Genomic DNA, 14,940 nt, shown 5'->3' with positions numbered 1-14,940 from the left:
ATAATTATCCTCATCATCTTTAATCTAGTCTTAAGAAATAAAAATATTTAAATATTTTATCAAGCTTAAGGTTAGATCTATCTTATATCCAAATATCAAAAATAATAAATATTACTGGAGATATATACATTTGAAATTGTGGTCTATTAAACCCCATCCGAGTACTAAGGTCATTTTTTTCACCGGAGTATTAAAGGGTTAAGATATATGCATACATTTGTGGGGGTCAGGAAGTGGGGGAGACCTAAAGGGGATATTTTTTATTAGCTTAAAATGATATTCACAAAAGGTGAGGGATTTCTCCTTGTTCCCCCTCCTTGGCTACGCCTATGCATCTAGGTTTATCATAAAATACTTGTTTAAGTTAATCAACTTCTTTAATTTTAACTTCAATCCTCTATTCAAAGATATTGTCATTGGTGGTGTCTTTATGTTATCGATGCTAATTTTTAATTAAAACTTGGCACAGCATTTCTATGTTGAAAGCTAATATCCAAGGTAATGCACATAAGGGAATCTTGTTCGTGTCTGTTATAATCACTGGTAATATCTTTGACCTTGCTCTGATTTGTGCATGAACATTAGTCTCTCCTTTTATATCTAAAGAATGATTTCCATAAGTTGCGAGTGAATCGGTTAAGTTGATATCTGGTGGCCCTCTTTTTCTCCAAATATCTTTCCCAAATAGTAATATTTGAGAACCAATATCAAAATCAACATTTAAGCCTCTGCCTTTAACTACTAGTTTAGACTCGGTTGTTTCTTTTGACAGTTCCTATGTTATTAAGCGAATCGTCGAATTCGGATACCTTCTCAACATAATTTAACGATCTGACTTAACAACATCTGGAATAATGACCTATCTTGTTGCATTTGAAAAAAATCTCCTTAAAAGAAGAACATCTATCGCTTCAGTCACATTCTGTAAGAATGTAAACATCTATTTTACTCATTTTATATATAATTTTATTTTTTCTCAAAACTATTATTAATGTAATATATAATAATTATTATATTTCTTACTAGAATCATTATTACTTCTTATGTTATACCCGTTATTTAAATCAAAATTTTGTTTTGATATCTTAGCTACTTTTGTGTTTAACTTCTTATCATTTCTTTATCTGACGGATTCAGTATAAATCCGAAAGAAATGTCTATCGCTTCTTTCTTTACACCCTTAAGATATTACGCCTGAATATCTCTGTGAAAATAAGGTAGATTCATGCCAGACACTAATTTATCCCACATTTTTGTTTCAAAGATATTAACATATTTACCATATTGAGCCCCCAGTGAAGTCAGTTTATTAACGAATTCTATCAAGTTCCTTCTGTCCTTTTAAGTACGTGAACAGGGAGGGGGGGGGGTAGGAATAGTTTGTTCAATTTTTTTGAGGGGGGGGGTAGGGGGTAGAATAAATTTTTTGGGAGGTTATCTATTAAATATTGATCAAATAGGACAAAATTTACTACTGTAAAAATTAATACTTTTATTATAGAACCTATTATAATAAAATTCATCAACCAAATATATATTGCAAACAATCATAGAAATTATTTTCCAAATAAAACTTTCTAATATCCTTTCAAATATAATTTAAAAGGTTTAGACATTTCTAGCAAGCTCATAATGTTATAATAATGAATTCATTGTAAATGATGGGAGTTTTAATTGAATTTATTATCTAAAAATAACTCCTTTATATTCACAAAATGTCGATAGTTGGTTGTGGAGATAAAATGATTAAGTTATTCTTTTTAAATTTTCTGAAAGAGTATCTTTATAAAAAGGTGAAATTAAAAATAAGAAAACATAAAAAAATTTAGGGGGGTAGGCATAGGTTTTTGAAGGGGGTTTGCATCCAGTGAAAATCTTGTCATGTAAACGCTGTCCCTACGGGTTGCAAAAACACTTTGTAAAATTTTGTAGGTTATCTCGCATATTCTTTTAATGTCCACAAATGTGAGATTACAAAGTTTCATTTGGAAGGCCTGTTTTTGAAATTTTCTATATTGCTAAAATAAGATAAAAACAAATCTTTTAATTCCGTGTCTGTCGAAATATATTTTTTAAAATTAGTATAAACATTCCCAAATTTAAAAAAACGAATGATATCATAATTTATTTCATATTTTTTTAATTTGATGTGACTAAAATTATAATCAACTCTCACTTATCACCCAGAATATTGACAAATACTTATTTGTAATTTTTACATAATAATAAAGATAAAATGTTTATTTCTAACATTTATATGATTGATCTATAATTGAATGTTATTCTCCTTTTAATAGGCTGATATGGATTCCTTTTAATTTATCTATAGATTTAAACTTGCATTCAGATATTATGTCATTTTTCTTTTAAACAAATAAATGTTTTAATATAGTTGTCAATGATTTAAGTTAAATAATTCTTCTATTAGTGTTATAATAAATATTCTTATGAAAATTTTAATATAATAAAAAGTTGCATGAAAAACTTTGGTATAGATTGAATATAATTACCAATAAAAACGAAAGAAAGATTTCAATAAATTTACTATTCGGCCTCTTGACATTAAACTAAACAAAATAGCATAGCATGTTGCTGCTAAAGCTGTTTAATATGCAAATTGATTTTACAACATATTTATTATTATATACTATCATGTTTATGAACATTATTAAAACTTTTATGGTGTACGCATTACCAACTCAAATCTCAATATTTATTCCACTCACTTCAGATGCTTTAAATTATACAAAATTATTCAAATACAAAATTGCAAATTTGAAGGATCAAAATTTGAAATCAAAATCTCCATTATTAAATAACTCAATTTATGAAAATTCTTATTTGATGAATACATCTACAATCTGGTATAAAGAAACTATAAATAAGTTTATAAAAACTGGAGCTTTAAATAGGATCATGTATATTCTTATTGGCATGACCTCTATAGTTCTTTTATATTTTCTTATCAAAGCTATCAGGTAAAATAAAGTTAAATAATGTTTGACAAATATGAATATTATTCCTTATCTTACTAAATTTACATATTAACAAATATAAATACTTATTTTTATATTTATTTTAAATCAAAAATTTGATTAAGCTTTTAAATTCAATATTTAAATTTTTTTGATAGAATAAAAAAGCAAAAAGTTAAAAAATATGGCATATTAAATGGTGGTGATCTTGATTATGATGAGGAATGGGGTGATAATTGGCTTAGAAGTGATGATAATTCTCTCAAAAAACATTATGAAAATGATGATAATGATTTAAACAGTAAAAATCAAAACAAAAGTAAATCACATCTTTTTGTTAAAACCAAACCTTCCAATAATAAGCGATCTGAATATTCATTGCTCAATAATAAATGGGAAATGACACCACTAGACAAATTTGATCCTGATATGCCTGTTAGTGAAGATGATGATGGAAGTGATTTGGATTTATTTAAAGCTTCTCCTGCAAAATCAATTATAAAAAATGGGAAACTTGAAAACCAAGAAAGCAACAATGTTGCAACTAAACAAACATCTTATAAAAGTACCACCAATGCTATTAATTTTAAATGATGTTGGATTAAATTATATCAGTAAGTAATTAATATAAGTGATCATCCTAAATCTGTAATATCATTTTGTAAAAATTATTTTTTTAAAAATATTATTGCATTTTTGTATTTGGTGCAATATGGACATAATTTTTTTATTTTTTGTTATACTCCAATTATATAATGGATAATTAAATATTTATAGCAATTAAATTTTACATGTTACTTTTTTTCTGTTAATATTAGTGTTGTTAAACAGCTCATTTTCAGCTTTTTAAAAATGGCTAACTCAATAATTTATTTGGAAAAATATTATGCAAGCCTTAAGATTTTACTCATAGGTGGCACACAGGTTTGAACATCTATTAACAAAATCTCGAGGCTTAGACAATATTTTTCTGACTAAAATATTGAGTTAGCCATTTTTACACTGTAAAATTATTATATTATATTTTAAAATAAAACATTAAAATGTATTTAAGGTTTATAATTGTTTATATATTGCATCTTCTTTCTTTTCCAAAAAATCTGAGATATAATTATTTTAATTGCATTCTAAAATTATCTTCTTTTTTGTCTTATTTTTCTTTATACAACTCATTTATATTCTAGTTCAAATGTTTTGTTTTTTCTCCTTCAAAAAACCTGTGTAAACATATAAATTACAAATATTGAAATTTATAATTTTAATAATAAGTAAAACATATTTATTGATTTTATTCTAATGAAACTTTTTACTGTCTTGTTTATTTTAAATGAAAAATGATTATGCAAAATTATAATAATTGATAATACAACACTAAGGTAATAAGCTCAAATTTATGTAATAGTCGGAAAAATTTTGTATTGCAAAATTTTATATAATTATGATTTGAAATTTTAAAAAAATCATTCCACAAATTGTAAATTATTGTCATATATATTATTATGTTAAAAAAGGAAGTAATTTATACTATAACTTATAATTATATTGATCAATAAAATTATCAAAAATTATATTATCTTGGCTGTCAAGAAAGCGGGATTTGACATTGGAATCAAAACCTAAATATAAAATAAAAATAAATATATACTAAAATTATAGTTGAATCCTTTATTAAATAAATATAATTAAATCAAATAAATGAAAAATTAAAAATTAATATAAAAAATGAAAATTAAAAAGTAAATTTAAGTTAAAAATAATAATTTAATCATCCATTTTCGCATCATAATTTCTCCATTATATATCCTTTTTCTTTAATCAACATTTGCATAGTCTCAATTTGTATCGAAATTTAATTCTTTTTTCTTGAGTAGATTTGAATATCTTTCGGCTTCGTAATTTTGTTTAAAAGTAATTTGCCTGTCTGGCGTTTTTCTTAATCTAGTAAATTTGCATGTTACCCCAATTACAACACCCTTCCACTTAGATTAGTTCCACCATTCTGCGAATGACCTCCTTTCTTCCGATTTTGACTTTACTGATCTTGTTTCCCTACCGAATCTATTCGTCTTAATCTTTAATGTCTTCTAGTTTCTAACGACGGCGGTCTATTGTCTAATATTCTTCACTTCTAAGGACTGTTTGTATCCGATTACACTCTGAAATTCTTGATTCCTTCTGTTTCTTGTCAACCCCTTGTAAACGATTATCTCTTGATCTCTATAGGCCATTGATGAACTCGATACTTCTGTTATCATAATTCCCGATACATTCTTCTAGCTCTTTTAATTATATTTCGTTTTAATCCCAAATTATCCTAGTCTTTGCTTGTTTCTAACGGTTTCTAGTAACTAATGACGGTAAACGACTAACGATAATTTGTCTGCGAGTAACGATTGTTTCCACGACTTCTTGTTTCTAAGATCATAGATTTTTTATCCTATACTAAAGTTTTGATAAGCAATTGGCTATAATTTGTCAACGATTAACGATAGCATCCTGGTCTTGACCACTTGTTCTACCTAGTCGCTTGTCAAGATATCCACGTTGCCTTAAGATCTCTTATACGATAATGATTACTTGTATCTTTTGATCCAAAATAAAAATCCGATCTCTAATTGAGCTCGATTGCGGCATATATTTTCTAATGACGAAAAGCCGTTTCTCTTTATAAAGATTTTGGTTAATCAACAACCTGATATTTTGCTAAATATTATCAACTTAAATAACAGTTAAACGTATATCTTTAATAAAAATTTATAACGAATTTCTTTTAGCTACATCGATCACTTGTACGTATAACGATCTCTTGTGACGAATTCTTTTTAGCTAAATGACTAATTCTATTCTTTTCCGAAATAAGACCATTAATATTGATACCATTGTTTTATTGCACTCCTTCTTTGTCTTAGTGTCGATACTCTTTTCATACATCCCCTTCCCCTTTATTTAGAATTTCTTTTCAGAGTTAATTAGACTGAATTGTTGGAATTGCCCTGTCGCCTCAATCTCCAACATCATTGTAACATTTTGAAAAGTTATTTAGACTGAATATGTCCATAGAACATAATGTTTCGGCCCACAAATGTAGTGGTTGAGAGAATTTAGAGCATAAAATAAATAGTATAAATAAACTACTAATACTTTATTAATTAATATAAATACTAATTTCATAATCATAATTAAAATAAGAAATTAAAATAATATAAAAAAATTAAAAATTAAGTTCGTAAAATCATAATTTAATCATCCATTTTCGCATCATAATTTCTCAATTATATATCCTTTTTCTTTAATTAACATTTGCATAGTCTCAATCTGTATCGAAATTTAATTCTTTTTTTCTTGAGTAGATTTGAATATCTTTCGGCTTCGTAATTTTGTTTAAAAGTAATTTACCTGTCTGGCGTTTTTCTTAATCTAGTAAATTTGCATGTTGCCCCAATTACAACATTGGCAAATGAGTTTAATTTGTTTTAGTAGTCAGTGATGAATTTTAAAGATTAAATGTACAAATTTTGAGAGGGAAGAGAAATTTTAATTTTTTAGATCTTTCCCAGTGAGTGCTTAGTTATTTATAAGACAACCTTATATTCAAACATAATTTTTTTTTATACTCAGTATTTCATTATTTATGGTACAAAATATTAAATAGTGAATCTGCTACTGAAATGATGATATCAAATAAATTAGTTTTTAAATAAGGAATATTATAATGAAATTCTTGAATAACATACTATGATATTATAATGAAATTCTTGAATAACATACTATGGTCAACCCTGATATTTGTTGATTGGCCCATAAAATTTTAAAGTAGTATTGAAATTCACAAAATCCACTTTGGACACAATGTATAAATGAAAGAATCATTTTTTTACTTTGGACCCACCCTATCTCACCTTAGATAAAGCTTTTATTCCAATTTTATTTTATAGATTATGCTACACATTGATATTAAGTTTGTTTATTAGACCCAATTTTTAACCTTTTTTTGAAAAGATCTTGCTACTTTCTCCCCTATATTATAGACTAATAAATTTTCCAAAAAATACTATTAAAATATAATAAAAGATTCTCTTATGTTAAATTATAAATAATTAATTTTATCCAATAAAAATAATTACTGATACTTATTAATCCCTACAAGGTATCGAAAGCTTCAAACTAGTGTTGTTAAACGACTGAGTCGAGTCGACTCAGTCGAAAACTGAGTCTAAGTTTTGGGTCGAAAAAATCGACCCAAACTGACTTGAGTTATGAACTCTAGTCGTGAACTCAAATCGACTCTAGACGTGAACTCAAGTCGTGAACTCAAATAGACTCAAGTCGTGATTTCAAATTAGTTTTTATTATTAATTAACAATACAATTATTTTTTTTAATTTAGACTTCCAACTTGAGTAAGTCGTGAATAGAAATTACAAGCATTAATTATTATTTATTTATTTTTAGTAAAATAATTTATTTTATTTATTATATTTAAAAGAAATGATATAATTTAATATTTTTTATTTTATAATATATTATGAAAATGAATATTTATTTGATATTTTTTAATAAAAAAATGATAAGCTGCAATGTAAGTTAAGTAATATCATTTTTTGTTACAATTAATTAGTGATTTTCACGCCCAAATTTTAAGCAAAATTTGATTTGATTTGAATTTTAAATGATTTTTTCTTTTTTGTTAATAAACTTTTTTATTAATTCTTTTGTAAATTTTATTTAAATAAATAATTTTTTAGTCGAAATCTTTTATTTATATAGGTTTATTTTTATCATTTTTGTAAAATTATCTATTTTTTTAGTATATAAGAACTAGTTTAAATAATTTATTTTTAAATATTTATATTAAACTTTTATAAGTTATTTTACATGATCGTCTTTGTGATAATTGTCATGTTATTTTTTAACATTTATGAAATCTTTGTACAGAAAAGGATAAAAATATAATTTATATTATAAAGATGTTAAATTATAAATTCAATGATGATCCTTTCTAAAAATGACAATTATCATAATCTGTATTTTTAAACATATTAGTTTATTTTTGACGCTAATGGGTAAAAACATAAATTGTAAATATGTTAAATTAAAATTTCAGTGAAGATGTACCCTAGATAAGTGACAATTGTCATAATCGTTATTTCTAAAGTTTTTTGAAATTTTTTGACGCATATAGGTAAAAATATAGATTGTAAATATGTTTAAGTAAAAATTCAGTGATAGATAAAGTGACAATTGTCAAAATCGTTATTTCTACAGTTTTTTGAAATTTTTTTGACGCACATAGGTAAAAATATAGATTGTAAATATGTTTAATTAAAAATTCGATGAAGATGTATCATAGATAAGTGACAATTGTCATAATCGTTATTTCTAAAGTTTTTTGAAATTTTTTGACGCATATAGGTAAAAATTTAGATTGTAAATACGTTTAATTTAAAATTCGATGAAGATGTATCATAGATAAGTGACAATTGTCATAATCGTTATTTCTAAAGTTTTTTGAAATTTTTTGACGCAATAGATATGTGACAATTGTCATAATCGTTATTTTTTTTTAAAGTAAATAGGTAAAAATATATATTGTAAAGATGTTAAAATAAATTCAGTGAAGATGTACCATAAAAGAGTGAAAATAAGTGATCTGCATCGGGCCTAATTTTTCAAGCCCGGCCCGAACCCAAAATTTTTTTAAAAAGTTTTGCCGGCCCGAACCTGAAATTTTTTTAAAAAAAAATTTACCGACCCAGCCTGGCCCGAATTTATAGAAATATAGAAATTAATCTTTATAATTAATCAAAATAAAAGACATATGTTATATGTAGTTTAGTTTCAATAAATAAAATCAAATTGATATAAAAAATTCAATATAAATTTAGATATATTTTAAAAAAAATATCCCGAATTTTTTTTAAAATATTAGGCCCGACTCGGCCCGTATTTTTTTTTTAAATATTAGGCCCGGCCCCAACCCGATTATTTTAAATAGGGCCGGACACGGGCCGGGCCTAATTTTGCAGATCTCTAGTGACAATTGTCATAAACGTCTTTTTTGAATTTTTTTGAAGCAAATGGGTAAAAATATATATTGTAAACATGTTAAATTAAAATTTTTGTCATAATCGTTATTTTTGAACTTTTTTGAAGGAAATGGGTAAAAATATATATTGTAAACATGTTAAATTAAAATTTCAGTGAAGATGTACCATAGAAAAGTGGCAATTGTCATAATCGTTATTTTTGAACTTTTTTGAATTTTTTTAAAGTAAATAGGTAAAAATATATATTGTAAATATGTTAAATTAAAATTTCAGTGAAGATGTACCATAGAAAGTGAGTCATAATCGTTATTTTTGATTTTTTTTAGAGTAAATCGGTAAAAATATATATTGTAAAAATGTTAAATTAAAATTTCAGTGAAGATGTACCATAGAAAAGTGAGAATTGTTATAATCGTTATTTGGAACTTTTTTGAATTTTTTCATAGAAAATAAGTAAAAATATATATTATAAACATATTATATAAAAATAAGTAAAAATATATATTATAAACATATTATATTAAAATTTCAGTGAATATGACCATAAAAAAGTGTCAATTGTCATGATCATTATTTGTGAACCTTTTTGAAAATTTTTAAAGCAAACTTGTAATATATTGTAAACATGTTAAATTAAAATTTCAGTTAATCGTTATTTAAAATATTTTTGAATTTTTTTGCCCAAATGATCTGGTTTTTAGCCCACGCCCTTCTATCAAATTGGGCTGGCTAGCTAAATAATTTAAAAAGTGCTAACGGACCTTTGAAAAATTTTAACAATGGGCAGGTTAATAAACAACTTTTATTTGTTATTAAAAATTTATTAGGTAAACATTAAAAAATTTATTCTTCATAACTTTTTTTTAAATACCAGATTATCGATAACTGTTGAAGATGTAATCGTCGGAAAAATTTATGAGATAAAAAAAAACTTGTTGGATTTGATTTGAAATTATAGTGTCGAAGTATTTCGTCCTATAATTGATCAAATTATAAACATCAGAACGGTTTTCTGCAAAAAGAGAGTTTATTTTGAATGTGCAATATTATCCTAGGCATTTTGATAAAAATAATAGTAAAGGTATTTCTGAAAAGGCCTTGGAAAAAGTGACACAACAAATATATTGAATGTTAAATAACGTAACGAATTGTGTTCATTTGCCTGTGAATTCAAAGATTTAATAGCAGAATTAAATGAAACGGACGATGATATCGTATGAGCAGGTGAGGAGTCTAATGAAAAAGTAGAATAAGATAATAACTCAGAATATGAATTGTGATAATAAATGTAACAATTGATTAATATGCCTGTATGAAATTCTTAAGATACAATATGCACAAAAGTGCATACACTAATTTATTTTTCACATATGCATACATTTCTTTATAATTTACTCAAGTTAATTGCGAGAGAACATTTAGTAAATTATAAAAAATAGGCTGAGAAATAATATAAACGAAGAAAAATTATAATCGTTTTTAATGTTAGTTGTGAGCAGTGGCGTAGGCATGGGGGGGGGGGGGGCTCCCATGAAAAATGCAAAAAAAAAATTTTTTTTTAAATTTAATAAATTCTTAATAAATGCTTGATTTTTATGTTTTAAATTTATTATAAATAATAATAGATATACACATTTGATTATTTTTATATTTATTTTTGGTTTATTTCACACCACCCAAAAAAGGGAGTTATTTATTCAAACGTATCATGATATTGACTCAAAAAATCATAAAAAAACTAAAAAGATTTTGTCCGACCAGATTCATCGAAAGACAAGAGTCGGTGAAACTCTTTATTGAAATATATGATGTTTTTGCAGCACTATAATTTTATATATCAAGCAAGGAAAAAGATTCAGCAGATGCCGAAAATCTTTTGCAGGCTATTATTAAGCCACAATTTTTAATTTCAATTCAATGTGTTTATTTTTTATTTAATTATACATATGATTTTAGCAAAATGCTACAAAAAATTGATTTGGATTTAAGGGAGATTATGAATAGAGCAAAGGAAATATTAACAAATATCAGAGAGAATGTGGATGAAAAATTTCATGAAATATATGAAAAAGTAAAGATTGCTAATATGTTTGGAATTGAAATTTTTAAACCTAGAGTAGTCTCTAGACAATCCAATCGATCAAATATTGATGCATCTACGATTAAGGATTTTTATAAAATAAACATTTTTATTCCCCTTATTGATACATTTTTATTTCAATTAAAAGAAAGATTTATTAGTCATAATTATATTTTAAAAGCTTTTATTTTCTTTTGCCGGTTGAGTCTAAACTGTTGATTACACTTGAAACAAGAGAGGATATTAAAAAAATCTCAGTTTTATGCTGATGATTTAGTAGGTTCATATGATAAGTACATTGTGATGTCAATTTTGGTATAAAAATCTTGACAGAATAGGGTATTCTTTGAGACCAAAAAATGCACATTTTTATTTCAATTAAAAGAAAGATTTATTAGTCATAATTATATTTTAAAAAGCTTTTATTTTCTTTTGCCGGTTGAGTAAACTGTTGATTACACTTGAAACAAGAGAGGATATTAAAAAAATCTCAGTTTTATGCTGATGATTTAGTAGGTTCATATGATAAGTTACATTGTGATGTCAATTTTGGTATAAAAATCTTGACAGAATAGGGTATTCTTTGAGACCAAAAAATGCTCTGCAGGCCTTTTCCATGTGTAATTGCATTTTAGATTCCCTGCCTAATATCAAAACATTATTAATTATTTTAGCTACCTTGCCAATTAGTACCTGCACTAATGAAAGGTCTTTTTCAACTTTAAAAAGGTTAAAAACCTATTTAAGAAACACAACTGGTGAAAAACGTTTAAATGGATTAGCCCTATTGAATATTTATAAGGAGATTATTTTCGATAAAAATTTGATTCTAGATGAATTAGCAAAATCTCAGAGAAAAGTAGATCGCTCTTTTTAAATTCAAATCAAAAAATAGCAATAAAATTTTATTAGTTTTTATATATAATCAATTTTTTTTTGTAAAAAAAGTTTTATTTATAAGATAATATTATCATATTTTTTTAAATACCATTATTTGCATAATAATTACATATTTTATATAATTGTAAAAAATTACTTTTTTTAAAATAGAGTTTTTATACATTATAATTTTTAATATTAAAATCTATATTATATAAAATATCAACATTTTGAAAGTATTTTAATTAATAAAAATATATACAGATTAAATAAAGGAATGTAAAATATACAATAAAATACCCTAAAATTTTGTTATATGAAAATATAAAACAATTTTAACAAATCCAAAAATATAAGCAATTAAGTGTTCAAAAAATGGAAGGTTTGGGGGGCGAAGCCCCCCAGAAATTTTCTTAACCCCCCCCCCCCCCCATGATAAAATTCTGGCTCCGCCACTGTGTATGAGAACTTTTAGTGGAGATTGAACTAAAAGATATTCTTGTTTATTTGCGCAAAGGTTCAAAGTGAGATTTATCAACGTAAAAATTATATATTATCTTAATTCTTTTATTTAAAAATCATGTAATACATATAAAAAAAACATTTAAAAAATAAATAAATATTGTTATTTTAAATTTTTTTAAATGGCATTTTAAAAAAAATAGGGAACGCTTTTGAACACAAAAAATTTGGATTCATTTTGCATGATAATAAGAATAACAAATAATATGAGTAAATAATAAAAAAAATTTTTTATATTATCATAAATATTTTGATCATAATTTAAATCGAATATTTTTTTATGCTTACTAAATTATGAAATTTTTAGTAAGGGTGTAGCGTTGAGACTGAACCATTTATTAAAATAAGAATTTTTTTTAAAAAAAAACTTACTCGTGCCATCGAGGCGCTATAATCATTGAAATTTAAGAATAAATATATAAATAATACACTTTAAATTGAAATAATTTAAAGAACCAAAAAATCTTGCTATTGTTACAAATTTTAAATAACAATGGGAGAGAGAGACGGGGGAGGGATTGGTCATTTATTTTCTATTTTAATCTTTATTTTTCTGATCTTTTCTCAATTATTTTCTTCTCAATTTTCATTTAATTTTTTTAGTATAACCTAGCAATAATTAATTTTGATAAATAAATTTATAAGTGAGTGCTCATGGCATATTATATTAATATGGGTGGAAATTTTATGTCCCCAAAAAATTTTCTGCAATTATATATCAGTACCCCCCCCCCCCAAAACACAAAATCTTACAAAAAATATTCGAAATAATATTATCATGTTAAATTAAAATTTCTAGAATTGTTAAATTATATATTTTTTTTAAATTCCGTTATGTACAACAAAAATTACTTATATTTTATTATAATTATATATATTTATTATTTTTATAAATACAGTATTTTTTTTTTAAAAATATATATTTACGCGAAATTAAATATTTTAATATACTTGATTTAATATATTTTTAAGTTGTACATGTAAACTATTTGTATATATTAAATAAGTATTCTGTATTATTTACTTTTATATTTGTATGCCTAATAAAATTTTTTAATATTAAATTATTTATATTTGTTTATTATAATCAGAGGATGATTTACCATTTGTGTCAAAGTACCCTTAGAAAACTACAAAAGCTAGGTCTGGAAAGCCAATACAGAACCGATGAAGTCCTAAGCTTCTTTTGTGGCATGAGGGACGGCTTAGCATTTGTTCCTTTATGTGATATGGGCAATGCAATGGCATTCCCGAGATCAGTTACTCCGACCAATGGTAAAGATATTCTTGAATATTTCGATAAAAATTACATTAATGGAGTCAAGGGAGGCCACAAGAAGCAATTCTCAATCCCAGACACGTCAAATTGGGCCTCGATTTCCTCCAGAAACTTGGAACGTGAATGAAAGCACCCTATCTGATGAAGAACCCACAAATAATCAATGCGAAGATTGGGTTCATCATTTTTCATATCTGGTTGGAAATAAACGCCCATCAATTTGGGTATTGATTAATAAAATGAAATGCGAGGTTGCTGCCGATGAAGCCACACTTGAACGATGGCGTGTAGGTAGTTGGACACCAAAACAAAATAGCAGTTATAATACCCAGATTCGGTTAAAGAAACTTTGCGAGGAATACCGTGATAGGGTGCAAAACCTTCCAGATTAGATTTTATGAGGGCGATTTTCACCTTTATTTGATGTCAACCTATATAATTATTATTCTAAATTATTAAATTTGTATATACATAATGATTTTTCAATTAAATAAACAAATCTTATTGCAAATTTTGTCAAATTTAGCCTACTTAATATAATAATTAAGGATGAATATTGTATTTATTACTATAGCAAATAGTTTTTACGAAAATTAGTAATACATGGATTATTTTACTGGGGTATATTTTTGTCCCAGTACCAATTTGAACATCAGCATTTTTTATGGAGGGTATATGAGTAATCTTTAAGTAATGAATTAGGGCCTAAAAAAATTTATTATTAAATTATATTTCTATAATAATTTTTTCTAAAATACTAATTTGCCTATACTTTATTAAATCCAAATAAAAATATACCGATATTATTAGGTCCTAACAGGAGGTTTTTATTCCGAGGTTTTTCGGGAATTTTTTCCGGGATTCGATATTTTATTATATGAAATTAAAAATAATATTGACATTATAGGGGAAATGTGTCATGACTATGTTTTTGCCTTTTTGAAAAAAATTATTAAAAAAGGAAAAGATTTGTTTTGACTTTTAAAGAAAACATAGTACGTCTGATCAATTGCGAGAAAAAATTTTTTGAGGAAGAATTATGAAAATCGATTTTGCGAAAAAAAGGTTTAGTTAACCCCCCCCCCCCCCCCCACATTTATTCTTAAATACCTTATATAAATAATTACAAATTCAGTATCGTTTTGTAATATTTTTTAAA

At 25.3% G+C, this 14,940-nt stretch overlaps 2 protein-coding genes across 2 annotated transcripts in view; one reads left to right on the top strand and one right to left on the bottom strand.

Moving 5' to 3' along the window:
• Positions 1-2,693: 2,693 nt before the first annotated feature.
• Positions 2,694-4,153, top strand: LOC135925724 (uncharacterized). Its single transcript, XM_065461220.1, has 2 exons — positions 2,694-2,978; positions 3,134-4,153. Exons 1-2 carry the CDS (start codon positions 2,845-2,847, stop codon positions 3,567-3,569), a joined length of 570 nt encoding a protein of 189 aa, XP_065317292.1. The 5' UTR covers positions 2,694-2,844; the 3' UTR covers positions 3,570-4,153.
• Positions 4,154-4,345: 192 nt separating this feature from the next.
• LOC135925418 (E3 ubiquitin-protein ligase RNF185-like) overlaps positions 4,346-14,940 on the bottom strand; it is a 60,244-nt gene continuing 49,649 nt past the window's right edge. Inside the window, exon 5 of the mRNA XM_065460911.1 lies at positions 4,346-4,591. Coding sequence (XP_065316983.1) covers positions 4,500-4,591 — 92 coding nt within the window. The 3' untranslated portion in view covers positions 4,346-4,499. The remainder of the gene's footprint in view (positions 4,592-14,940) is intronic.

Source organism: Gordionus sp. m RMFG-2023, chromosome 1 (assembly GCF_954871325.1).
Source record: "Gordionus sp. m RMFG-2023 chromosome 1, tfGorSpeb1-WG-v2, whole genome shotgun sequence".
Lineage (NCBI taxonomy): Eukaryota > Metazoa > Nematomorpha > Gordioida > Chordodea > Parachordodidae > Gordionus > Gordionus sp. m RMFG-2023.
The sequence above is the reverse complement of the archived record's forward strand: the minus strand, read 5'-3'. Positions and strand labels throughout refer to the sequence as shown.

Excerpts from the sequence above, each read along its gene's own strand:
- LOC135925724 (XM_065461220.1), top strand. The coding sequence starts at position 2,845 with ATGAATACATCTACAATCTGGTATAAAGAAACTATAAATAAGTTTATA. Across the intron at positions 2,979-3,133 it reads TTTCTTATCAAAGCTATCAG|AATAAAAAAGCAAAAAGTTA; the intron begins GTAAAATAAAGT and ends TTTTTTTGATAG.